General features: G+C 50.6%; 11 protein-coding genes and 2 non-coding genes across 13 annotated transcripts; 8 read left to right on the plus strand and 5 right to left on the minus strand.

The window, feature by feature from the left end:
* Positions 1-202: 202 nt before the first annotated feature.
* TRM1 (tRNA (guanine26-N2)-dimethyltransferase) lies at positions 203-2482 on the minus strand (the record flags this gene model as incomplete). Its single annotated transcript, XM_043278455.1, has 1 exon — positions 203-2482. One exon carries the CDS (start codon positions 2480-2482, stop codon positions 203-205), a length of 2280 nt encoding a protein of 759 aa, XP_043136232.1.
* Positions 2483-4692: 2210 nt separating this feature from the next.
* On the minus strand, positions 4693-5749 carry ACHE_40275A (MCP1 family protein; the record flags this gene model as incomplete). The annotated part of the gene is made up of 2 exons (XM_043278456.1): positions 4693-5480; positions 5548-5749. 2 exons carry the CDS (start codon positions 5747-5749, stop codon positions 4693-4695), a joined length of 990 nt encoding a protein of 329 aa, XP_043136233.1.
* A 390-nt stretch (positions 5750-6139) lies between these two features.
* Positions 6140-6933, plus strand: ACHE_40276S (putative C2H2 finger domain protein; the record flags this gene model as incomplete). The annotated part of the gene is made up of 3 exons (XM_043278457.1): positions 6140-6148; positions 6279-6305; positions 6364-6933. The coding sequence occupies 3 exons, from the start codon at positions 6140-6142 to the stop codon at positions 6931-6933; spliced, it is 606 nt and encodes a 201-aa protein (XP_043136234.1).
* Positions 6934-7398: 465 nt separating this feature from the next.
* On the minus strand, positions 7399-8774 carry PDB1 (pyruvate dehydrogenase (acetyl-transferring) subunit E1 beta; the record flags this gene model as incomplete). Its single annotated transcript, XM_043278458.1, has 4 exons — positions 7399-7870; positions 7929-8215; positions 8299-8422; positions 8521-8774. 4 exons carry the CDS (start codon positions 8772-8774, stop codon positions 7399-7401), a joined length of 1137 nt encoding a protein of 378 aa, XP_043136235.1.
* Positions 8775-9050: 276 nt separating this feature from the next.
* On the plus strand, positions 9051-10910 carry ACHE_40278S (uncharacterized protein; the record flags this gene model as incomplete). Its single annotated transcript, XM_043278459.1, has 1 exon — positions 9051-10910. One exon carries the CDS (start codon positions 9051-9053, stop codon positions 10908-10910), a length of 1860 nt encoding a protein of 619 aa, XP_043136236.1.
* Positions 10911-11114: 204 nt separating this feature from the next.
* Positions 11115-12476, minus strand: ETR1 (enoyl-[acyl-carrier-protein] reductase; the record flags this gene model as incomplete). The annotated part of the gene is made up of 2 exons (XM_043278460.1): positions 11115-12159; positions 12253-12476. The coding sequence occupies 2 exons, from the start codon at positions 12474-12476 to the stop codon at positions 11115-11117; spliced, it is 1269 nt and encodes a 422-aa protein (XP_043136237.1).
* Positions 12477-13036: 560 nt separating this feature from the next.
* Positions 13037-14735, plus strand: HER2 (glutamyl-tRNA(Gln) amidotransferase subunit HER2; the record flags this gene model as incomplete). Its single annotated transcript, XM_043278461.1, has 4 exons — positions 13037-13175; positions 13246-13570; positions 13637-13812; positions 13873-14735. The coding sequence occupies 4 exons, from the start codon at positions 13037-13039 to the stop codon at positions 14733-14735; spliced, it is 1503 nt and encodes a 500-aa protein (XP_043136238.1).
* A 245-nt stretch (positions 14736-14980) lies between these two features.
* On the minus strand, positions 14981-16771 carry ACHE_40281A (SPRY domain-containing protein; the record flags this gene model as incomplete). Its single annotated transcript, XM_043278462.1, has 1 exon — positions 14981-16771. The coding sequence occupies one exon, from the start codon at positions 16769-16771 to the stop codon at positions 14981-14983; it is 1791 nt and encodes a 596-aa protein (XP_043136239.1).
* Positions 16772-17795: 1024 nt separating this feature from the next.
* ENP1 (snoRNA-binding rRNA-processing protein ENP1) lies at positions 17796-19398 on the plus strand (the record flags this gene model as incomplete). Its single annotated transcript, XM_043278463.1, has 3 exons — positions 17796-18176; positions 18234-18466; positions 18528-19398. The coding sequence occupies 3 exons, from the start codon at positions 17796-17798 to the stop codon at positions 19396-19398; spliced, it is 1485 nt and encodes a 494-aa protein (XP_043136240.1).
* Positions 19399-20598: 1200 nt separating this feature from the next.
* On the plus strand, positions 20599-21972 carry hacA (transcription factor HAC1; the record flags this gene model as incomplete). The annotated part of the gene is made up of 2 exons (XM_043278465.1): positions 20599-20798; positions 20853-21972. 2 exons carry the CDS (start codon positions 20599-20601, stop codon positions 21970-21972), a joined length of 1320 nt encoding a protein of 439 aa, XP_043136241.1.
* Positions 21973-22278: 306 nt separating this feature from the next.
* DID2 (putative SNF7 family protein Fti1/Did2) lies at positions 22279-23073 on the plus strand (the record flags this gene model as incomplete). Its single annotated transcript, XM_043278466.1, has 2 exons — positions 22279-22422; positions 22489-23073. 2 exons carry the CDS (start codon positions 22279-22281, stop codon positions 23071-23073), a joined length of 729 nt encoding a protein of 242 aa, XP_043136242.1.
* Positions 23074-23375: 302 nt separating this feature from the next.
* Positions 23376-23447, plus strand: ACHE_t40002S. Its single transcript has one exon. It is a non-coding gene; the product is annotated as a tRNA-Arg (tRNA).
* Positions 23448-24136: 689 nt separating this feature from the next.
* ACHE_t40003S lies at positions 24137-24209 on the plus strand. Its single transcript has one exon. It is a non-coding gene; the product is annotated as a tRNA-Lys (tRNA).
* Positions 24210-24262: the final 53 nt, after the last annotated feature.

A 24262-nucleotide genomic window follows, 5' to 3' on the forward strand; every position in this document is an offset into this window, starting at 1 on the left:
CGACCTCACTAAATGAGACTTATCTTGACTATCCAAATCACCTGGGCAGTCGCGTGACAGCCGTGTTCGTTTACGTCGTACTATATCACATTATTTTCCATAGGTAAAATATATTCAGAAATACATACATGCACTTCCATATGTCTCGTATAATTACATATTCCTCTATTCATCTTGATTATCAAACGCAAAGCTCATTTCCTTAGCTTGCACTGGCTCGGCTAAGAGGACCCCAATTTGCTCGAGGGTTCACCTGATAGCGAACGAGCCGTTTCTTCGTGTTGGCTGCAGACGCCTCCCTGCCCAAAGCCTCGTCGAATACGACCTCCAAGGTGCTGGGATGCGGTGTGGCAGTGAAAGAAGTCGTTGCTGGCTTCTGAACAACGGCTGGTGCAGCCTGGCCCTCAATAGCTTGACCTAGCGCCTGTCTGGACCCAGACCGGTACAAAGCCGCTTCGACCTTAGTCACCAGATCACTCACGTCCTTGCCACTTTCCACGGCGGACAGGATCTCGCTCTTGAGCGAGGACAGCAGCTGGTCCTGCTCACCGAGCTTGCGGAGATTTTCCCGGCTTTTCGCCATGATGGCTGCCCCCGGAGAGCCCGAGCTGAGAGAGCTCTCCTTGACGGGGGACTTTTGCCGAACCCATTCCCTCATGACCTCCCAGATCACTTCCCAGGGAGCGTCTGTGCGGATGGTATTGGGCTTTGCATGACTACGTGTGGTGCGGTAGCCGAGATGACGAAGAGCCCCGCGGAACGAGTCGACGGGCATCGTCGATGTGCGCAGCACCTTTGACAAGTAGCTGATGTTCATATAGAAAGGATACGGTTCCCGAGCTGCGGGATCGAGGCGCGGGATGATAGCTGACGGCTCAGCTGACTCGTTGCGATTCTCTCTTTTAGCGGCATCGGGATGCTCCGTAGTGGTAGTAGAAGAAGAGGCAAGATCCAGGTCTTCCTCAAGTGCTGTGGTCAACATGCCTTCAATTCGATCCGTGGTCTGGTATATCTCCTTGTCTGCCCCAGGGAGCATGTCCAAAATCTTCTGGATATAATGGGGGTTATGAAGCGGCCCAGCCCACATTGGCCCTGCCAAATGCGTCTTGATCCCACAGTGGGAGCAGTGCGGACCTGCGGTGGGCCCTTGGGCAAATCCGAAATGGTAGAACGGGTTTCCTTTCTTGTCCAATCTTTGTTTCGTCGCTGATAGGGGTTGTGTAGACCATGCTCCACAACCTGCGTCGCAGTTATAAACCAGCATCATGTTACCTGATGTGAACTTAACTTCATGTGGAGACCGGTGTACGCGGACAAAAACGCGCGCGTAGAAGTCAATCGATAGAGAAAGGAGCGGTTCGATGGCGAGTCCGTATTTCGAAGCAGCCGTCGCGAGTGCGTGTAGAATGAGACGCAGTCCGCCTTCGTGCGAATGCCCCCCCTTGATTGGAACGCCTCCATACAATGCAAATGATTTCTCGGGGTACCCATTCGAAGCCCAGACGCCAGCATCGGTGCAAGTCACGCAGAGAAGACCCCCATCCTTGACACCCTGTACTGCCGCATCCAGGAACGGCGCAGCCGTCCCGTAAGGGTCCAGATCAATCACGTCAAACTTCCCCGTGTGGCTTCCATGCTCATTGCTACTTCCAGGGCTGAGGCAACTATACATATACGCACGCGCATCGCCTATGTTGGGCTGAATCTTCTTCCCAAGCCCATTATATTCGATGTTTCTCTTCATCGACTGAATCGCCGAGGGTGAGAGATCGTTGGCCACAACACAGGTGGAAAACGGGATTTCCGAGGCATATCGTAAAGCACGCAACCCGGTGGCAGACAAAGCGTCGAGGATAGTAAAGGATGGCGGAGTGTTCTGCTCTGGATGCGATTCCGCGACTGGCTCATTCTTTTCGGCGACTTTAATTTCCTGCACACCTTCTGCTTCTTGCTTCTCCTCCTGACTGTTCTCCTCCCCCCTCTTTCGCTTTGTGCCTTTCTTATTCCCTGCCGTTCTCTGCTTTCGCTTCTCTGCTTTCTGTTTCTTCGATGCTAGCACGTGTTCTCCAAAGGCCCTGATCGCGAGGACACTTAGGTCCCGGTTGAACTGCTGAATCGGGTTATAGAAGACCGATTGAACCTCATGGTCTGGCCTTTCTGGTCTGTCATCCTTTGCCTGTATCTTGCTCTGGGTTGGCGGGGTCAAGATAGATGCCAATCCTTCCTTCACTGCCTTGTATTCCTTGCTTTCATGCTGCACCAACTGGTCGGCAGCCTGAGCCTGTTCAGCTGCCATGACCAGTGATGAAGTATGGAATCTCCTAACCAATCCGATGTTTATACGATTGCGGGGAGTCCTCAACAACTCTTCGCGCGGTGACAATCCAAGAACGGCGAGCTGACTGGCGCCAGTAGGCTTCGACTTGCAGGCAGATTGGAGGATAAGGAAATATAAAGAATGTGCACGCAGGATTGATCGCATTTATGAGCCCGTATCAACGGGGCAGACTGGCTTGGATGTGAAAAGTTGGATTGTTGGCTAAGCAGCTCTTATCGCAACAAAAAAAAAAAACATCGCGGCGCACGGGCCACATGATATTCTGACTGAGGACTACGCTAAAGTTACTGTTTCATCTGATGAGCTTACCACGCTATACATACGTTTTCTACTATGTAGCAATGCTCTGTTCACAGCGTCTTGCAGCAGCGTAAAATGGGCAGGGTTTGTGTCCGAACCAGGTGCCTCGTAAATTCGTTGCGATGGCTCGCGGATGTCCGGGGAACTTGGGTTAACACTAGGTAGACCAGCTGGCAGCGCGTGAGCATTGTTCCAGTCATTCTGCCAGAATCCATTTTCAATGCGGTCATTGTTTCCCGCTCTCCCTATAGCGATTTTGCTGTTCATACGGATAATGGCCCGTTGAGTATAGTTTACCCCAATTGGCCGATGCAGTATGACGAGCTACAATCGCCAACTATCGGGGAGACGGCACGTTCAGTCGGTGCAGATCTTGTTAGGGGAAGAGACTTCTTACAGATATAATATGCTTGACTTGAGCCGTGTCTGGGGCATTGCCACCGTTTCTTGAGAGTTCCAATGCCACAACACCTGGACGTCCGCATCTCTCTGAGCTCATACGGAACCATCTCGATGCCAGCCCTGCATTCCATTTGGAGATATTGCATGTACTCGTGGCTTCCTGGATAGGCCTTGATTCCATCAGCTGTCTCAATGCTCGATTGGTAAGATATCCCCATATAGGCTATTTCATGATGTTTTCTTCGATCCCCGTTTCTTAAGACTATAATCCAACACATCCTGCTTTAGTAGCTACCCGTTGCTGCAATTACACAAAGACTCGGGTCAATGCCGCATGTGGTTTTCTTACACTTGAGAGACTGCGGGGTAGCCTTGGTGACCTTGCAACACGCAGTCTTCTTTCTGCCACCTATTGAGCATGTGAGATGTGAGTCAAAAAGGAGAATAGAGGGCACACAAACATGAGCAAGTCCATCCACTGTTACCTCAGTAGATCGACCCTGATTGCAACTTCGGTAGGGGTGCATATTGCGTCCGTGCAGTTAAATCTGCTGCCTCTCCATGTGCAATCATGAATGGGAGTATCGCTTGGACAGCAGTACTCACCTAGCAATTTTGTGAGCCGCCTTGCCTTCCCGTTTACAATTCCAAGTCAGATGCTTACTTGTACCAAATAGATATCCGTCTTTGCTCCCGGAAACACTCGTTTTGCCATCCTTGCAGTTACTCATGCTGTATCCGTCAGGGAATAACCCCTTTTTCAAGCGGATTGCTAGAGAATCGGTCATACCAATGAGACCAGTATCAGGAAAGAGACGAAAATCTCTTGACCAAAAATCGTACTTACTCCACAGCCTGCCTTTTTCCCATCCAACGTCGTGCCAACCATCTGGACATTTGATGATGTCAAGGTCTACACAATCGCTCTGCAATCTTGACCATTTTGGTCAAGGCTCTGCGTGACATATTGGGTGCGTTCAATCTCCGTCTAGGTCAAATTCGGGCGATATACTTCTTTCCAAGCAAATCTCTCATGCCTGAGTACTTGTCACCGTCTGTGTTGGAAGACCAGATACGAACGTCAGGGACGGAGTCTAATGGTGTTGGCACTGAACCATACCCTGGTTCATGGAGAGAGTGACAAAAGAGCAAAACAATACAATTCAGGAATACTATCCCGAGGCTTGATTAACTTTCCAAACGATCCCATTGTGTCGAACCAGTAACTTGAAATGGAGCAAAAGGTCTCGGGAACCTTCGGCATCACACGAAGCTGGCTTAATACAAGATTAGGGAGCTAGTAACTATATGTTGAAGAGCCGCAGGCTCCGACGTGATAGGCTTCGATTAGCCCGCACGAGCGCATATGTTGGTTGGAGAGCTTCTATCCATCAATACACGATACTAGGGAATTCTTGCTATGCTTGCGGCCAAGATCTACTCGTCCAGCATGCCCTCAAGGAAAACGTGATGGGGCATGCCAGGTACCAGACGACGAAGGGCATATACGCCGCATCACCCAGTGGTCGGTTTTCAGCCTTTGATACCAGTCATGTCCGGTCTTTATTTGCGAGAAGAACTTCACATGACGGCGTTATCATTATTCGATTTACTATGTAACTGTTTTATCGTTGTATTTACAGGATTTCGACTCAAAGCCAATCACCGATCACAGGGACCTGGCGGTAAACTTCGTTCCAGCTCTTCGCTTGCCAACCACCAGCAGCTCCGGCGCGCCCAATGGTCCCCAGGGCACCAGCAAGCCAGACAGCTGTCCCGATAGCGGCCATGCCATAGACCGTCCACCTTGTCCTTCTCTGTCTCCTATCCCGCTGCGCAATGACTTCGGCCTCTCCCAAATGCCCTTCGAGGGAGCCCTTGCTGCGGTGTTCTCTCCGAACAGTGGTAACTCTCCATCCCATCCATGAAGACCAGCCTCCAACAATGTGCCACACACCCGCAGCAACAAAGATCCCATAATATATGTTCCAGAAGACAGGACTGCGAGCAAAACCATGCGCGATGTATCCCAGACCAACACCCGAGCTTCCTCCTTCGACCATAATCGGTGTGATGCGGTTAACCAAAACATGAGTACCAAGGAGAGGAATCAGAAGATAACCCAAGCGAGCCTGCAGCGTCATGCGAGGCCAGAACTTCAACGAATACCTTTGAGACCGCGTTTCCGCGCCATATAACCGGGCCCGACGAGATGCACGAATATTCCGGAGCACGATTCCCGAAGCAATGTGCGTGAGGATTGGAGCGGTAAGGACGAGATGTTCGAATGACGGCGACTGGTAGATCTCTCTCGTGAGGAGCAGATAGCTCTCACTGTCTGCAACAGAGCGAGTTGCCAGCGGAATTAGGGAAGTGTTGGCGAAATGCAGCACGGTAAACAGCGTTGGCGGATATGTCGAGTACTTCTGGATTGCAGATACTGCAGAGCATACCCATGGTTAGTCACCAGCCGGAACAGCTATTAGGGATTCATTTTATATCCGTACACCATGAATCCCAGCTGTGTCCCCGCAGCCCGAGCTTCTGGCCGAAAAATCCGCTGCCATTTCCTTGCGGTGATTGTATAGCCTTTTCAGATTCGGGGAATAAATCGCCGTTTTCCAGATCGGGACCTTCATCTGTCACCGGTGAAGGCTCCAACTCCTGCATGGAGATGACAGACCGAGTATCGAAATCGTCTGGCTTCATAGTGGCCCGCGTGACGCAGGGAAAAGCGTAAAGATAATAAGTATGCAGCGCTCGTAGAAACACGGAAAAAAGAAAAAAAAGGTAGAGTAAAAATCAACCGGTGAAATCATGAACTCCATATAATCTCATCAACTCATCATAGTCATCACTGGCGTTGTGTATGCACAAGTTGTGCTGTACATATATTTCTGTTTTGTTCGACGATCAATGGTCATTTCTATCTCGGCGGTGTGATTGGCCGGTCTGACGTCTGTCGGGCTTCACTTCAACATCCGCTTCACTTCCTTGTCCAGTAGGATTTCTTCCACGAAGTGGTCGTATCAGGCCATTTGTCGCGGTGTGAAGAATAAAAACTCGTTTGCATCGCCAATCTCAATCCGATACTTCAAAATGGCTCCTGTATGTCCTCTACCATCAGCGACACGTGCCCAAAATGCGCCTGGGTTATTCTGGTCTTCCGTCTTCCGTCCTCCAGTTGAAAAGGCTCGTTAAATACTGATAGGCTGGCTTACGTCGTCATTCTATTTAGCGTGGTTTTAGCAATCCAGCACCCAAGGTATGGACAATTCTCAGGCCCTTTCGTCGCTCAGTCAACTGACAAAATCTCCGGACAGACCGAATCTGCGCGATCTGCCTTGAGCTCCTTCACATGTACTCTTTGCAACAAGTCCTATTCACGCCATCCGGAATACGAAGCACACATCTCGTCCTATGACCATCAGCACCGCAAGCGCCTGCAGGATCTCAAGCAACTATCGCGAGACCCCAATGCAGCAGAAAAGGCCCGGAGAGCGGAGAAAAAGGCAGATGCGGAAGCTGGATTAAGGGTTATCAACACCAACCAAGCCACCAGTACAACCACCGGGGGCACAACCGGCGGTGGTGGGTTCAAGAAGGGAGGGTTCAAAAGCTCTTTCAGCACCGTGAAGGCGCCACCCGCTCCTGCAATAAAGAAGAACGTCCTCGGGGACGACGATGAGGATGAGGAGCCGGTTGCGGCAAAACCAGCCGATGGACAGGCCCCGGCTCAACGGGCAAAAGAAACGATAGCTCAGAACGACCAGACGGAAAGTGATATAGATGATGAGTATTCGAATGATCGATCAGGTGGAGGGTACTATAACCCGCGCAAACCAACTGATTGTTTCTCGGGATGTGCAGGAGCTCACTCTGCCATGTTGTGATGGAAACAACTTGCATATACCCCAGAGGATATTCTACACGTGGATACGTTATGGCGTTGTACGGAGAAAGGTGTTTATGGTTTGAAGTAATTTTTGGTTATCTATCAACATATGCTTAGACATGGTCAATAACGCCTTCATAGTAACGCTAGTTGGAACACAGGCATGCAATGCAAGTCATCTCCGTAGTCGAGATTAATGCGCAATTCGAGTGTCGATCTTGTCTTGGTACTTTATAGTCTCTACAAAACGAAGGGGATGCATCATATTTCCTTTGATCAAGAAACAAAAAAACTGTTTATCCTCTGATAATGGTACACAAATGAACAAAGTTGGGCTAAATGAAAAGAAAGAACAAAACAATGAAGGGTACTAATCACATGATCTTACTACTGAATTTTCCACAAGACTCCCTGGAGTTCGTTCAACGTTACATCTCAAAAAAGAATGAAAATCCCGCCTGATTTACAGACGCAGAAGCTTGGCGGCTTGGCCAACGATGGTGTCCTCCTGAGGGAAACTCATGTTCTCAAGACCAACGGCGTAGGGGGTAGGGACCTCAGCACCGGTGACACGGAGAGCCGGGGCGGTCAAGTAGTCAAAGCCGTACTCCATAGCGAGGGCCAGGATTTCGGAAGAAACACCGAACATGGGGAATCCAGACTCAACAACCATGAGGCGGCCAGTCTTCTTCAGGGACTGGATAACAGTCTCCACGTCAAGGGGCTTGATGGAGCGGAGGTTGACAACCTCAGCATCAACACCATACTTCTGCTTCAGCTCAGCCGCAGCGTTGAGCGACTGGCCAACGCAGCGGGAAACGGAAACAATGGTAACGTCCTTTCCAGGACGCTCGATCTTGGCCTTGCCAATGGGAAGAACAAAGTCGTCCTTCTGGGCGGCCTCACTCATCGGGAAGGCCTGACCGTACATAAGTCTAGACAAATCGTCAGTCCACACGGTCCGATAGCGATGCACAGGATGTCACCACATACTCGTTCTCCAGTACACAGACCGGGTTAGGGTCACGGATAGCGGCCTTCAAGAGACCCTTGGCATCCTCCGAGCTCCAAGGCGAAACAACTTTCAGACCGGGAATGCTACCGTACCAGGCAGAATAATCTTGCGAGTGCTGGGCAGCAACACCGGCGGCGAAACCGTTGGGACCACGGAAGGTGATGTTGCAAGGCTGGATGCCACCAGACATGTAATGTGTCTTTGCGGCAGAATTGATAATCTGGTCAATGGCCTGCATGGCGAAGTTGAAGGTCATGAACTCGCACTGTACGAATGATTCATTAGTCCGTCGCAATTCCTTATCTTCAGACATTCCACGTTATATATCGGCGCATATGCAAAACGTACAATGGGGTGCAGGCCGGCCAGAGCAGAACCAACTGCCAGACCACAGAAACCAGCTTCCGTGATGGGAGTGTCGATAACCCGCTTAGGACCGAAGCGGTCCAGCAGACCTCGTGTTACTTTGTAACTATGAACCCCCCAGACATGTCAGTCAAAGGCGTACCATAACATCCCATATCTCCAGTATATATTGTGCCAAGCAATAATGGGGACAATATGACATACGCTCCATTGTACTGCGCAACTTCCTCACCCAGGATGTAAGTCTTGGGGTTGCTTTCCAATTCTTCGGCGAGAGCTTCGTTCAATGCATCACGAACAGTGACCTCTTTGGTGCCACCGGTCTCCGTAGCATAACCCCGCGAGCGCAAGATCGAAGGTGCGCAGGCGGTCTTCTGGAACGCAGGGCGGAGAGGAGTCGAGGAAAGGCGCGAAGAGAGCAGGCGAGCTGCCGGACGGAAGAGACGGGGAGCAGCCATGGCCGGGCTTAGGGAAGGATATAGATAAGATGGAAGGAGGAGCGGTTCGGACGAAAGGAACTGATCAAAAGAAGAAGGGAAAGACTTGAGATCGAGCTGTCAAAAGCAGACTGTCTTCCGGGATTATTCTTCCTCGTTCTGTTTTTTCTCGCCCGTCAGTTTTGGTGAGGGCGCTTGTTGGGCCTGTGCTGACTCAGCCGGACCCTCACCGGCTTCTGCTTCCGTCTACGTAACCGTCCGGTTTACTCCTATCTGTGTACGGAGTAGTGTTTGTTGATGGTGCTGACGGTGATGATGGTGGTGTTTACCTTGTCTCTGCTATCCCTGATTACTTCTATCCCCCAACATGTTTTCGCTGCTCAACCTTCTGCTCCAAAGCCCATCCCGGCTCAACTGCGTGATTTGGAATGGGGTCAGCTGAACTTCCTCCATACAACTGATACTCATGGTTGGCTGGCCGGTCATTTGCAGGAACCATTCTATTCCGCAGATTGGGGTGACTATGTCTCCTTCACTACACGGATGCGAGAAAAGGCAGAGGCGCAAGGTCAGGATCTGTTGGTGATCGATACAGGCGACAGGGTCGAAGGAAACGGTCTCTGGGACTCATCAGATCCCAAGGGTGTCTATGTTTCTGAGATTCTGCGCCAGCAACCTATTGATGTGCTCACAATCGGAAACCACGAACTGTACAAGCAATATACGTCCGAGGCCGAGTTCTACACCACCGTGCATAACTTCCGGGGCCACTACCTAGCCTCCAATGTCGATATTATCCATCCTATCACCAAAGATGCCGTGCCGTTTGCCCCTCGATACAGGAAATTCACTACCGAAAAGCAGGGGATTCGCATTGTTGCGTTTGGCTTCCTGTTCGACTTCACTATGAACTACAATAACACGATCGTCCAGCGCGTGGAAGATACCGTCGAGGAAGAATGGTTTCAGGAAGCCATCCGGGACACGAATGTCGATCTCTTTCTGGTGGCAGGACATGTTCCCGTTCATTCTAAAGAAGCAGAAGCCATCTTCAAAGCAATTCGGGCTGTCCGATGGGACGTACCCATCCAATTTTTTGGTGGCCACTATCACATTCGCGATTATGCACGCTATGATGACAAGGCCTATGGCTTGGCAAGTGGCCGGTTTATGGAGACCATTGGCTTCGCGTCAATTGATGGTCTTTCTACCAGCACTCCCCGCTTCAGCCGAAAATACATTGATAACAATCTCTTTTCGTTCTATCATCACACAGGCCTTGATGAGCAGACGTTCCCTACGGAACATGGTCAAAACACTTCTCAGCTCATCCAGGAATCGCGAAGCGCACTACGGCTAGACCAAGTGTATGGTTGCGCTCCCCGAAATCTCTGGATGTCCAGCGTCGAGTATCCCGGTGAGAACAACATCTATACCTGGCTCGAGAAAGAAGTACTTCCCGATGCTTTGAAAGATGACAGGCGTAGCGGCAAGCCAGCCATTGCCATTGTTAACACCGGGGCCATTCGGTTTGACTTATTCAAGGGCCCTTTTACCCAAGACTCCCTATACATATTGTCTCCCTTCACAAGCGGGTTCCGTTACTTGAAAGACATACCTTATGATAAGGCACAGTTGATTGTTGAAGTCCTAAACAAGCAAACCCAGATTCTGGGCGCATCGCAGCACTCCGCCCATTTTCCTAGATGGGCTCTCGCACCACCAGAGCAGTCCGCATACCCCCATGACAGAGTGGTTTCTGATGATGACATCCGTGCGTCTTTTGCCTCTAAAGTCGGACAGACTCTATTGTCATGGTCAAGCCAGAGTCATTCCAAGCCTAAATCACTTCCAGGATACACTACCAAAGATGACGGAGGCTCTGACGGCGATGACACTATACACTCGCCTATCTCTTTCTACCGCGTCCCCAATTGCATTCAAGCATTGGTGTCGCCCAATTCATCTGTGGCACCAGACACTGTAGACTTGGTTTATATCGATTTCATCGAACGGTACATAACTCTCGCGGCCAAGTTTGCAAGTCTTGACATCGATGTTCCGCGAAATAGCGATGTGTATATGCCTTCTATGAGCATGACCAATCTCATTTTAGGTTGGGTGAAGGATAACTGGAAATGCGATACGACAGCATAAGGCAGCATAGGCATACTTTACGGGCGTTACTATAGTTAGGGCTTAGATTACGATCTTTCTTCTGTAGATCCTACTCGATTAGGGTACAAACTTGGTACAGATGAAGTTGGAAAGCATTATTAGCGCTTGCACAATGAATTTACAATTGGGTTCTTCAGATGACATCAGATATACACTTATTATGATTTTTTTTTGGCTTTTCTTTTATTCATCGCCGCCCTCGAATTTAAGCACGCCCTTTCCACTGCGGAATCCGGAGAGAGTTTCCTGGACACTATCTGTGAGCTCAGGGCCCTGGGTATCCCAGCTCCACTTGACATCTTCCGAAGGGATGTCCTTGAACTTCCCGGCGCGAGTCAGCTCAAGCACATCCTTGATGGTGTTCTCCTTGAGCTGGGGGTTCTTGTCACCCCATTTGCTCACCCAGAAGCCATCAAATGCGAGGTTCTTGAAGATTAAAAGACCAGATGGCAATGCGACGGGCTGTTTTGACATAGCTCCGTATGTAACCATATGCGAACCAGGGGCCAGAACCTTGGCCAATGCGGTGGCATTCTTGCCTCCAACGCAGTTAAGAGCCAGACGAATAGGCTCCTTACCCTCATGGGTAAGTTCCTTGACTGTGTTCTTGAACTCAGCCGAGAGCAATTCGGATTCGGTGATCACGGCGGTAGCGCCAAGATCGAGAAGCTCCTTCTTCATCGATTCGGTCTCCTCGGGGGTCTTTCTGTCACGGATCACGTTGAGGGTCTTGATACCCCACTCCCGTGCAAGCTGGATAGCGGCTCGACCAACACCGCTGTTGGCTCCGTTCTGGATGAGCCACTCCTCCCCAGCGCGCAACCAATCCCATTCACAGAAGTCTTTGATCATCCGGTAAGCGGTGACGGGGTTAACGCTAACAGTTCCAACCTGGAGTGGCGTCAAGCCCTCCTTGTTCTGGATCTTGATCAATTGTGATTCATCCATCTGGGCGTGCGTCCGCCAGGTGCCTTGATTTGTACGCTTCATGATCACCCAGTCGCCCTTGTTGAGGTTTTGGACGCCCGATCCGATCGAAATGACCTCGAAAGCACCTTCATTTCCAGCCACGGCGGAGGGCTCCCCGGTGCCCAGGCTGGAATCGAAATCCGGTTTGCTCGGGTAGACGCCTTGAATTTGATTGATGTCGGCCGGGTTCATCGGGGCCGTGAGGAGACGGAGGTTGACTTGTGTACCGTGGGGTGCCGAGATGGAGTGCTTGTGAAGTCTGGAGAGAAAATTGCAATCAGCATTGACAATTGCATGGCAAGAGATGTGAACATAAAGCTATGGCAGCTCCGCAGGATCCCGGGCCACGTACTTGAGGACATCCTTCGGCTCGCCGTGCTTCGAGTACACCAGCGCCTTGGCCTGTGTATAGCCGTATACTGAGATATATCTTCTTGCTCCTAGCGAATCGATAAAAGGCGTCCGGCATGGGTTTGCAGCCAGAGGGGTCGAAGCTCTAGCTTTCAGCGACAGAGCCGCGCCGTTGCTGCGAGAAACATTCACGGCAGAGGATCGTAGCGCTGCGCGAGAGAACATATTGTACAATTATCCCAGAGTAAATCAATTGTTACTCCGTGCAAGGGGGAAGTTGAAGAGAAAATGAATGATGTTTTTGGAGGAGAGATTCCGGATGACGTCGTTCTCGCTTCTTCTTCGGGCCGACGGATATAAAGGCGTCTGTATTTGTATAGCTTGAACTTTAACCATCTCGAAGTTGTTTCTTGTTTTAGTACTGTTATATGGTCTACTGTGACTTGAAAATGCTTAGAAATAGTCTATCTACATGGAATCAGTGCGTTGGGTTTTCAATTGAAGCTGGTTGATTGTAGCGGGCATAGATATATATATACGCATCGAGGTGTGAGGTAGCACATATATATCCAGGGTACTTATATTAAATATGACAAAGCAACTATATCCTGACATACCAAAATAATAAACATTCGTCCGTTTCCAGATGAAGCTTCATTGCAAGCCAGGGCACTGCTTTCTCTAGAAACATTGGAATGCACGGACCACACTTTACGAATCTTTGACATCGACAACGATTCTACCTTTTTCTCTCTTCATTCCGCAACCCGCTCAGAAAGGCCTAAATGTCCCTTCTGCGGGAAGCAGAGAGATGCATAGCTAACCAGAAGGCGCATGCTGCCCTCAATGCCTTCATTACCCCACTGCGAAGCTCCGGGCCGTGGCTGGAGCAGGTGAAGGATGCGGACCGTCGCAGAGAGCAAGGTATGTCCATACGGAAGATTATCTTATCCAATTAAGATATAGTCATATATACTGATTGTTCCTTGTATAGGCAAGCCCCGATCAAACCTGGACGGCCGCCTGATCTCCGTTAAAGATAATATCTGCACGCGCGATCTCCCCACAACATGCGCTTCCGGAATCCTGAACAAATTCACTAGCCCGTTCAACGCCACGGTCGTCGAACAATTGGAAAATGCTGGCGCTGTGGTCGCTGGGAAGACCAATCTAGATGAATTCGGCATGGGGTCGCACTCGGTAAATTCGCGGTTTGGGCCTGTCGCGAATTCCCGTCAGAACCACGATGGAGGAGCTCTGTCTGCCGGTGGCAGCTCCGGAGGGAGTGCTGTGGCTGTCGCTACCGACCAATGTTATGCGTGAGTGACTTGATTTTCTCACCTCCCGGCGGAAGGCATGAGCTGAACTGTTATTCCTCCATACAGAGCATTGGGTACAGACACTGGCGGCTCCGTACGGCTTCCAGCTGCATACACGGGCTCTGTCGGTTTCAAGCCATCCTATGGATTGATCTCACGATGGGGTGTGGTCGCTTATGCCAATTCATTGGACACAGTTGGGATAATGGGGAGAGATACTTCCATTGTCCGCCATGTATTTGGTATGCCTTCATCCCACTCACAAGTTCCATGTCGTTGCTAACATGGCATCTCCATTATAGATATCATGAACAAGCATGATCCTCGGGATCCGACTAATATCTCCGTTACGTCTCGTAACCGGATTCGTTCACTCTTAGAATCATCGAATCTCGCATCCCGCATGACCTCCGGCCTTAGGATCGGTGTACCCCTCGAATACAACATCTCCGAACTCGCTCCATCTGTTCGAAACGCATGGTCCCGTACATTGTCACTTTTACGCCAACAAAGCCATACCATCCAACCGGTATCCTTGCCATCAACACAGCAGGCCCTGTCGGCTTACTATGTTCTCGCACCCGCCGAAGCATCATCTAATCTAGCCAAGTACGACGGCGTGAGATATGGAACCCGCGCCGAAGGCCCCGACAGTGACGGGAAACCGGAAAATGTGCTATACGCCAGCACCAGGGGCGAAGGTTTCGGATCAGAAGTGAAAAGACGAATCCTACTAGGCGCATTCAGCTTAAGCGCAGACGCCATAGACAACTACTTCATCCAAGCACAGCGCATCCGGCGTCTTGTCCAGCGAGACTTCAACGCCGTTTTCAGCACAGAACACCCGTTCAACTCTTATAGTGACTTGCTTGCAGAGCCGGCATCTAAACCTGCCGATGTTGACGTCCTTGTTTGTCCTACCGCTCCCTCCTCGCCTCCGCAGCTGTCCAAGCTCTTGGATGGAGATACAGTGACCTCCCCGTTGGATGCGTATACGAACGATGTCTTTACTGTTCCTGCGAGCTTGGCTGGGCTTCCGGCCATCTCTGTTCCGGTCTCAGCTAATAACTCAACGAAGGAAGATCTGGCAGGAATCCAGGTGATTGGGCAATACGGCAATGATGAGCTTGTCTTGAAAGTGGGCGAGCTGATCGAGGGAAAATAAGTTGCTCGAGATGCCATAGATAAAATTATACATTAGATATACCTATACAGTATTACGATTCGGCTTGATGATCTTATGAATCTTTCCTTTAGTCCAAGGGCTTGTACGCAGTGCACCAGAAGAGACCCAAGATGCAGATTTGAACAATTAATTCAGATATCTGTATTCTGCGGTATCTTGAGCTATATAAAGCACGAGTCAGACCCAAAGTAAATGAAATGCCTAAGGATAGATGGATCAATCGATCAAGACATCTCAATGTCCTGATTAACAGCAGCATCTTCAACCTTCACGTCTGACGTCTCAACATTTGGCGTACCAGCGTCTTCAAATGCAGTATGCTCCGCTCCATCAGCCACCCCAGTCGTAGGAGTATTATTACCTCCTGTAGACCCAGCTGATTCAAACGCAGCCCCAACCCCGCCCTTCAAAACCTCCGAACCGCCAACAGCACCGGACTCAGTGCTATCCATCTGCGCATTCCCAACGACATCACCATCCACGCCACCCCAGACCATCATAGCCTCGACCTCGTCAACAATGTCCGCCATGACATCCTCGACGATCTGGTCATTGAACCGGTCGCCCATGGGCCGCACGGGTTCACCGTTCTCGGTCTCAGACGGTGGGCCAAACCACCAAGGACCCTCGAAGCGACATTCGACCGCACCGCCGCCATAGCAGCTAACTGCGGGATAGTATCCGATCATCCCATCGTCTGCGTTTTCTCGCTCCCCTAGGCCCAAATTGTTGGTGCCGTTTGCGAGACGACTAGCAGGTGGGAGGAATGCGTATAACTCCTTAAACGGCGTGCCCATTTTGACACCGTTTTTGAATATTGTGATGCTAGACCCTGGCAGTGTGCGCATGGAGGCATCTTCACTGTTCAATGGTGATGGGGGTCCCTGACTGGGCGTGTCTTTCAGGTTATAGGCATAGTCGCGGAGATGCTTTGTTGGGAATACGTTTGATTGTTGCCAGCAAAAGTCGTTTTTGTAATGGAAGGGTATACGGTCACGGATGATGTTGGAACTGTAGGGATGCTCTGAGTTTTGCGCGGAAGCGTTGCTGTCGACTGCAGGATCGTATGTGCCTTCCACGATCTTCTTGTGGAGGGACAATGGTGGGAGGGTGATGAGCATGCCAATTACATCGCCTTCACGGATAGACTCGCCTTTGGGGAAGAGGTGCTCGCAGCGCATTCGATTGACCACTTCCCCGTTCACATCGCGAATCCCATACCCGTAGCAATCAACGCCGACGTTTACGTCAAGATCAGCCTCTCGTCGTGCAAACCCAAGGCGAACATGGCCTCTTGACAGTGTCTTGGAGTTTCCATTCGTTGGTGGTGCTTGAGGATCATTGACCACACCGCTTATGATACGTGCCTCGTAGTAATATGTCCCTTCACGCGCGCATACATTTGCTCGTGCAGTATGCCATGGCTCGGGGGTAGTAACGGCAAGGGCGTCTTTAGAGAATTGGATCGCAGCGGGAGAGTCTTCGAAACTGAAACGTGCATGATATGGGTGAAGATCGGTCTGACGGTACTTGATATGCGGGAATCCTGGGTCAGCTATGGCATAGCTATAGCGGAAACCATTCTTATTTGTAAGTTTGTCCACCACTTCATAAAAGTCCCATTGCTGATTGTTTGTGCTTGATGACTTTCTGGTCACGGGATTCATCTGCCGTGGCTGTGGCGGTAGTAAGTCTGAATGTTTGGGTTCGGCAAGGAGTAGAGGCCTTAGTATACTGAGATCAGAGCTCGGAAGCGCAATGTTCTGTACGACAGCACTCTTCTTCTTTGGTGGTGGCGCGCTTTCCTGGTCTAGACCCTTGGCTTCTCGCTTCTTGCGACTATCACGCTTGTTGCGCTTTGATTTCGAGTCGAGCTGCGCTGACGCATTACTGGGAGGAGCTGGTGAGGAACTCGGGTTCAAATCTAGACCTGCACCATTAAAGGATGGCGTCCCCCTCGGGGAGTTAACGTTCGAGGTGGGCGCAGAAACGCCTGTTGACTGCACAGATGCCATTGCAATTTAGAATGCAATGCTGCTCACTCGATACAGCAAGATACGTGTCACACTAATATGGATGCCGTCTCAATGATCAAGGTCTCGGATTATTGCTCGTCTGATGTGTGATTGCGACAACGGGCGTGACTGTCGGATACAGAACAGGATATGCGCTATCGCGAAATACGAAGGACAAAAAGCGGAAGTCTCAAGAAGCGATGGGATATGTAGACGAACTGCGAAGGAAAATTGTCAGCAAGGTCTGAGATACAGGTAGTGGTCGAAGAGGCCTCCGCAGGAAGGCATTGTTAATTCCTGGCCATGGAGAAAATAACGCAAGCCCTAGCATATCAATGCCAGTTGTAATCATGTACCACATTGCATGAATCGCTTCAACCAACGTGATATACTCACGTATATTCAATTGAGTGGAAGGGCCGCGCAAAAAAAGATCTCCGAAGGGAGCTATGCTCGTATGAAGAAACCACTCCTGCTTCCACAAAAATAAAGAAGAGCGATAATCGATTCAAAAGAAATAGAAACTAAATATTCGTAAAAGCTGACCAGCAAGACTCAGTCATGTCCCTATGATGTCCCTCTGTCGAACGCGCAACGGAAGACGAGCAGTTCAAGGGCGGTCAGTGAAAGTTTCCCCAGCAGAAAATATCCCTTCCATGGATCTGTTTGGCTGAAAATCGGACTAGAGCAGAGGGGCATGAGAGCGGTGAACGTGTTCTCACCAATTGCTGTGACGTATTTTAAGGCGGTAAGGTTCCTCGAAGTGGGTATCGCAGAAAAAATTTACAGACCGCCCGGAGCTAATCGCACGTGATCTAAAATTTACACACAATTTCCCAATGCGGGTGAAAGGAAGGTCGAGAGATTAGGATAATATCTACCTTTTCACGGTGTCTAGTCCGGTATTCTGTCAATCGACCGGCCAGGAAGCATACGGCGACCTCGCATGAACCAGGGTCTTCCCACTTAACCACCGATTCCCACCCAGAAACGTTACGAGATATCCGAGCAAAAATCGCTCGCCATGCCTAAAGCGACAACACCCTCGCGCAGCGCTGCGGCTGCTCGCAGACATAACCCTCTGGCGGATGATATGACGTCTGTGGGCCATATCCGGACTCAACCCAGCAAGAAGAACAAGCGCAAGTCGCGGACGGACGAAGATAGAGAGGATGGAGAGCGCTTTGTCGATGCGAAACAGTCGCGCAAGATTCTGCAGATCGGACAGGAGCTGGCCGACGAAGATGCCTCTGAGCAAAAAGCCGCAAGAGGCGAGACTAGCGGGAAGATCAACCACGCTTTTGATTTTGAGTCGCGGTTGGAAGGTGACGAGCCTGTGTCGGATGACGAGGACAAGTTCGGAGAGGATGAATGGGGTGACGAGGATGAAGAAGTTGAGGAAGTGGTATGCCATTCTTTTGCTTAAGGGGTCCGTTGAGGACTATGTCTAATGCTATCGCAGGAGGTCGACCCGAATGACCTTGACATGTTCAACAAATTCATTCCGGCTGGCGACGAAGACCCCATATTCAACCCCGGCGCTGGAGGCCAGACTACGAACCTAGCGGATCTGATCCTCGAGAAGATTGCGGAGCACGAAGCAAAGCAATCTGGTGACAGCGGTTTCATTCAAGGTGGTGGTTTACCGGAGGATGCAGTCCAAATTCCGGCCAAGGCAGTTGAAGTATATGAAAAGTGAGACATCTCCCTACAGTTGATGATACACCTCGGTGTGATCGGTGCTGATGAAAGTTAGGGTTGGCATGATTCTGTCCCGCTACAAGTCCGGCCCTCTTCCGAAACCCTTCAAGGTGCTCCCCTCGGTGCCCAACTGGGAGACCCTTCTCGACATCACGCGACCGGAGTCATGGACGGCCAACGCGGTCTATGCAGCCACGAGACTTTTCATTTCGTCCAAGGCGGTTGTTGCCCAGGAGTTCATCTCGATGGTGCTGCTTGACCGGGTCCGCGACGAGATCCGCGAGACCAAGAAACTTAATGTCCACACTTACAACGCACTGCGGAAGGCACTGTACAAGCCGGCATGCTTTTTCAAGGGCTTGCTGTTCCCACTTGTGTCGGGCGGGACCTGTACGCTGCGGGAGGCACACATTGTGTCGTCTGTGATTGCACGAGTATCAATTCCGGTGTTGCACTCTGCCGCGGCCCTTCTCCGAATGTGTGACTTGGCGGCGGAACAGTCGCTCAAGTCGCTGGAGAGCACGGGAGCGGTGAACATGTTCATCCGTGTCTTTTTGGAGAAGAAGTACGCACTTCCATACAAGGTGATCGATGCGCTAGTGTTCCATTTCCTACGGTTCCGGGCCAGTGACAATGGCGAGGACGCGATGATGACCGACGGGCCATCGGGAAGCGGGGCCAAGCACTACAAGCTGCCAGTGTTGTGGCACCAATGCCTGTTAGTGTTTGCGCAGCGATACCGCAACGATATCACAGAAGATCAACGGGAAGCGCTTCTGGATCTTCTGTTGGTGCGGGGCCACAAGGACATTGGGCCGGAAGTGCGACGGGAGTTGTTGGCCGGCCGGGGTCGGGGCGTAGTGGTGCCCGATCCGGAGAAGCTGAGTGCGTTGGAGGCGGGCGACGACACGATGGACATGGAGTAGTTCCTGAAAAGTATTATGGCATGATTATGGATCTATGATTATTTTTGTGAATACATGGCGTATCTGTTTTTGTGTTACAAAATGCGTGTCTTGTTTATGGTTGTTTTGTATAGACACATGGAGAGTACGGAGAGTACTCTGTAACTGAGTCCTGAGTCCTGTTGAGTATCTGGGAGATGGGGAATGCCCACTGATAGACGACCTCCAGAGCACTATGAGATGATTTGGTCGAATGGCAGTGCTGGACGGGATATAGTGGTAGTCCACTCCAGCCACTATCCCTGACCGGCGGTTCCTTTCCAGACCGCCCGAAGAAGCCCCTGATCTATCAGATGAGGGTATACGTACGTACTCTACTCTGAATACTAGGAAACAATTCCATGGTATAGGCATCACAATAATATTATGCTGCTCGATTATTCTCAATACATCATCATCAGCACAATTATACGAGCGCACTCGTACCAGGAACTGGAGACCACCAGTGGCTGACAGAGTACCTGACAGTACTAAACATAGAAGTACCATCATTCACCGCCAACCAGCTTCGATGGGCTTCGGTGGGGATTCCAGCGGTCTGCGTAGGGACCCAAAAATGACCCAACGCGAATGGCGGAAGATTCGGAGATCTGACGCACTCCGTTTCAGCCTCTCAGGGGCGCAGTGCGTGGCCAGACCATCACTGGCTCCATCTTACACGTAATTACTGTATGATTCACCCCCGCCTCCACCAACAAAGACTCCATCAAAGGGGCACGCGTAAGATACGGTCATACCCAGTACTGCGCCCCCCTTGCGGCCTGGAACTGACCACGCTGGCCTCTTAAAGAGGCCATGTTTCCCTCTGGTCTGACTCTTCTCTTTCCGTTGTTCCTCAAGTCGCTTTTTATATGTGATCTGAACACTGTGTCCTTTCCTCTACCTCTTTCCTATTCTGGTCCCATTGACGTCTTCTCCCCCCTTCTGTCTTTTGCCTTCCATCGTGTTTCTCCGGGGCTGTGACTCCGGTTTGTCAGTTATGCCACCGTGGCCTTTGGTTAATTCTTATTGAACCCAGGCCTGGACAACGATCTCTGTCTCCATCAGTTATACTTGACAAGGCCCTCTCCACAATAATTACCACAACAACCCACAACAACAACATCCACACTCTACACACTAGTCTTGTCACGATAGCAACGTCTCTACATACTGTACACCATGGAAGACGATCAGTTCTCCTCGATCGACTCGTTGCGGGGCACCCCGGAATCCGACATGCCCCTCACCGTGTCCCCCGCGGATACCTCTCTGAACGACGATGATTGTGATGAGAGGAAGACAGATGAGAAGAAGCCCGCCAAGAAGAGAAAGTCATGGGGCCAGGAACTCCCAGTTCCCAAGACCAACTTGCCTCCTAGGTATGTTTCATTCGAAGTACACCGACGCAGGACCAGTTCACTAACGAACACCAGAAAACGAGCCAAGACCGACGATGAAAAGGAACAACGTCGTATTGAGCGCGTTCTTCGCAACCGCGCCGCAGCCCAAACCTCCCGCGAGCGCAAGAGGCTCGAGATGGAGAAGCTGGAGAACGAGAAGATTCAGATGGAACAACAGAACCAGTTTCTCCTGTCGCGCTTGACGCAGATGGAGACTGAGAACAACCGTCTGAACCAACAGGTCGCCCAGTTGTCTGCGGAGGTCCGCGGATCTCGCAGCGTGTCTCCCAAGCCCGGTTCGCCGGCCGCCAAATCTCCTACTTTGACCCCTACCTTGTTCAAGCAGGAGGGCGATGAGCTCCCCATGGAACGAATTCCTTTCCCCACCCCATCCGTCACCGACTACTCTCCTACCTTGAAGCCTTCCACTCTGGCTGAGTCCTCCGACGCGACACAACATCCTGCAGCGATGTTGTGTGACCTGCAGTGTCCGTCTCTGGACTCGAAGGAGTTGGAAGCGCCCTCCCACTCTTCGACCTCGGCTCCGGCGCAGAATCTAACGCTGCACGTGATGTTGCAGCTCCTCTTTCTGACGATGACTTCCACCGCCTATTCCACGGTGATTCGTCCGCTGAGCCTGATTCTTCAGTCGTTGAAGATGGGTTCGCCTTTGGAGTTTTCGACCACGGAGATCTATCAGCATTTCCCTTTGATTCTATGGTTAATTTCGACCCCGAATCTGTCTCTTTCGACGACATCGACCAGCAGGCCCACGGTCTTCCGGATGAGACTTCTCGCCAGACTCCTAGCGTGCAGCCCAGCCTTGGCGCGTCCACTTCGCGATGCGACGGGCAGAGCATTGCAGCTGGCTGTTAGCGACAGTCTTCCCCGGGGGCACCAGACAGCCGCTATTGATGGCGTCGCAGGTCGACAGAACTGGGAGTCCCTATTGACGATGGCTTTGGTAATTGACTGTCTCCAAAAGAAGCCAGGGCACCTCCGAAGACAACGAACTTCTACATCTAATAACAATGGTTTGAGATTAGCGCGGGTCGGGAAGTTTACTGGGAATCGGAGTTCTTCACGGCGTTCGAATTCGAGTACTATGGGTGAGACGCTATCGTCTCTGCTTATGGGCAAGGAATTTTTGTGAACGCATTGTCGTTTTCGCTTTTTATTCTTGCTTGTATCATATTACTTCTACACTTTTTATGTGTTTTTAACTCACGTGTCACTGAGATATAGCTAGCGGTTGACCCGGCTAGTCAGATATGAATTCGACGAATAATAATCCAACATTAACTATTATCATGATTTTTGTGCTCCGTATGATAAAGTTAAGTAGTCTCCTTTTTTGTATCTGTTTTCTATATCTGTAAAATGGCACTGCCTCAGCCCGGAATCGCAGTGTTGCTCCGCCTCCGCACCCGGCGGCGATCTGTCGCCACGCCTAGTAGGCATGTCTAGAACTTGCACTTCTTCCGCTGCACATCCAATAACGCTTTTTCAACTCACGGTACATTTTCCATTTTTTGCTTCATTAATACGCGCAGACAAAATGGTCCGAAAAGATCCTATCTTCGAGGCACGCACAAATGTCAAGGTGAGTGGTAACCCCGCCGCGGCGCAAACTCGCCTGCCTAGTAACGCCTCTTTTTGCGTAAACCAGCTACACTCCAACCGCCTCAAGAAAGAAGCCGCTCGAGCCGATGCCACCTTTAAATCCGAAAAAGCCAAGGCCGACAAGGCTATGAAAAACCGCGAATTCCAAATCGCCCGCATCCACGCCGCCTCGGCTGTCCGCGAGAAACGGCGACAAGTCACCCTCCGCGCCGAGGCCGCCCGAGCAGACGTGATCATCAACGAATTGAAAGCCGCCCAGAGCACCCGGGACACATCACGGACACTGGCACTAGCCTCGCGGGGTCTGGACGCTGCTTCCAAGAGCGTCAACCTGGAGCATCTCGTCTCGCATGCGAACAACTTTCTGGCTCGTTCGGAGGACTTCAAGATCGCGAGTAGCGCGATCGAGGACGTGGCGCAGGGTGTCTCGATGCAGGAGTATGGTGCCGAGGGCGAGACTGAGGTTGATCGGATGATGGAGCAGTTGGCGGATGATGCGGGCGTTGATATGCGGATGGCTTTGGATGCGGATGCGGCTCCTAAGGAGGATGTTAAGGAGCAGAAGCAGGCTGATACGGAGTTGGAGGATGGGCTGGGTGCGAGGTTACGGGCGCTTCGGGCGGCGAATTGATTGACCTTGTTTGTGATGCTCTGACTGACTAGATCGACCTCTTACGATGTTATGTCCTTGATTTGATTTCCTTGTTCACTGTTATGTTTTCTTCGCTCTTTGCCTTGGATTGTTTTTGAGCATTCTTTACGTATTGGTGATACTGTTTTGGGCGTAGATTGAACGGATTGCTTTTGATGTGCTCCAGCACCAGCTAAAGGCCGATGCAAATAGTTACCGTCTCAAATCAATGTATGTTATGAAGATGGAATCAATTTATTTGATACTAGTAAATGCTTACTTTAGGGTAAAGAAGGATTAATGGCCGGCTGGCCTAATGGTAAGGCGCTTGACTTCGGATCAAGAGATTGCAGGTTCGAGCCCTGCGTCGGTCAATCCTTTTTTTGTGCAGATGTCAATCCATAAGAATCCCCACCCTTTTTTTTTTTTTTACTTTTCTAGTGACAGAAATCATGACCTGACAGATATGATAATGTTCATAAACACTCATCGGTTTCACAAGGATCTGTTTTGAGATCTTTCAATAGTATCGTCATTTTATGGCCACTCGATCGGGGTACAAAGCGGAGCGCCTATTATTGCTTTTTTTTCCGCTAATAGCAATTTTGAAGGGATATGGAATACTCTGTATACTCCGTATAGCTGCATCAAACTGCCTAGCTGCCATATAAATGCGGCAGGAAGGTGCGTGCACCTTTTATAAAGGGAAAGTGCGGATAGTTTATAATGGGACAGCGTTTGTATCGGGAGCCCGGCGTCTTGAGCGAGCTTCAGACCGGCCTGAATGTCAATGTTGGGCCAATTGCCAAGGCTAGACTTTGTTGACCGATGAATTGTGTCTGAAGGGCGAAGATAAGGATTTGCATTTCAAGATATACTCGCATGTATGTTCCTAACCCTCATTTTCGTGTAGAACAGCTAGACTCGTTATTGTAAATAAATTCTAAGAAAGCCGAAGACTTCAGTTATATTTAGCTTTACCAAGACCATAGTTAGGGCCGCGACAAAAGGATGACTATATCACCCGTCAAACGCAATATGAAACTGACATTTCAACAGCCCAGCCGGGCTAGCTCAATCGGTAGAGCGTGAGACTCTTAATCTCAAGGTTGCGGGTTCGACCCCCGCGTTCGGCTTCTTCAGAAGACGATCACGATTGATCATTTTTTTGCTTTTTCTCTCCGGCTTA

This window comes from Aspergillus chevalieri, chromosome 4 (genome assembly GCF_016861735.1).
Source record: "Aspergillus chevalieri M1 DNA, chromosome 4, nearly complete sequence".
Taxonomy (NCBI): domain Eukaryota; kingdom Fungi; phylum Ascomycota; class Eurotiomycetes; order Eurotiales; family Aspergillaceae; genus Aspergillus; species Aspergillus chevalieri.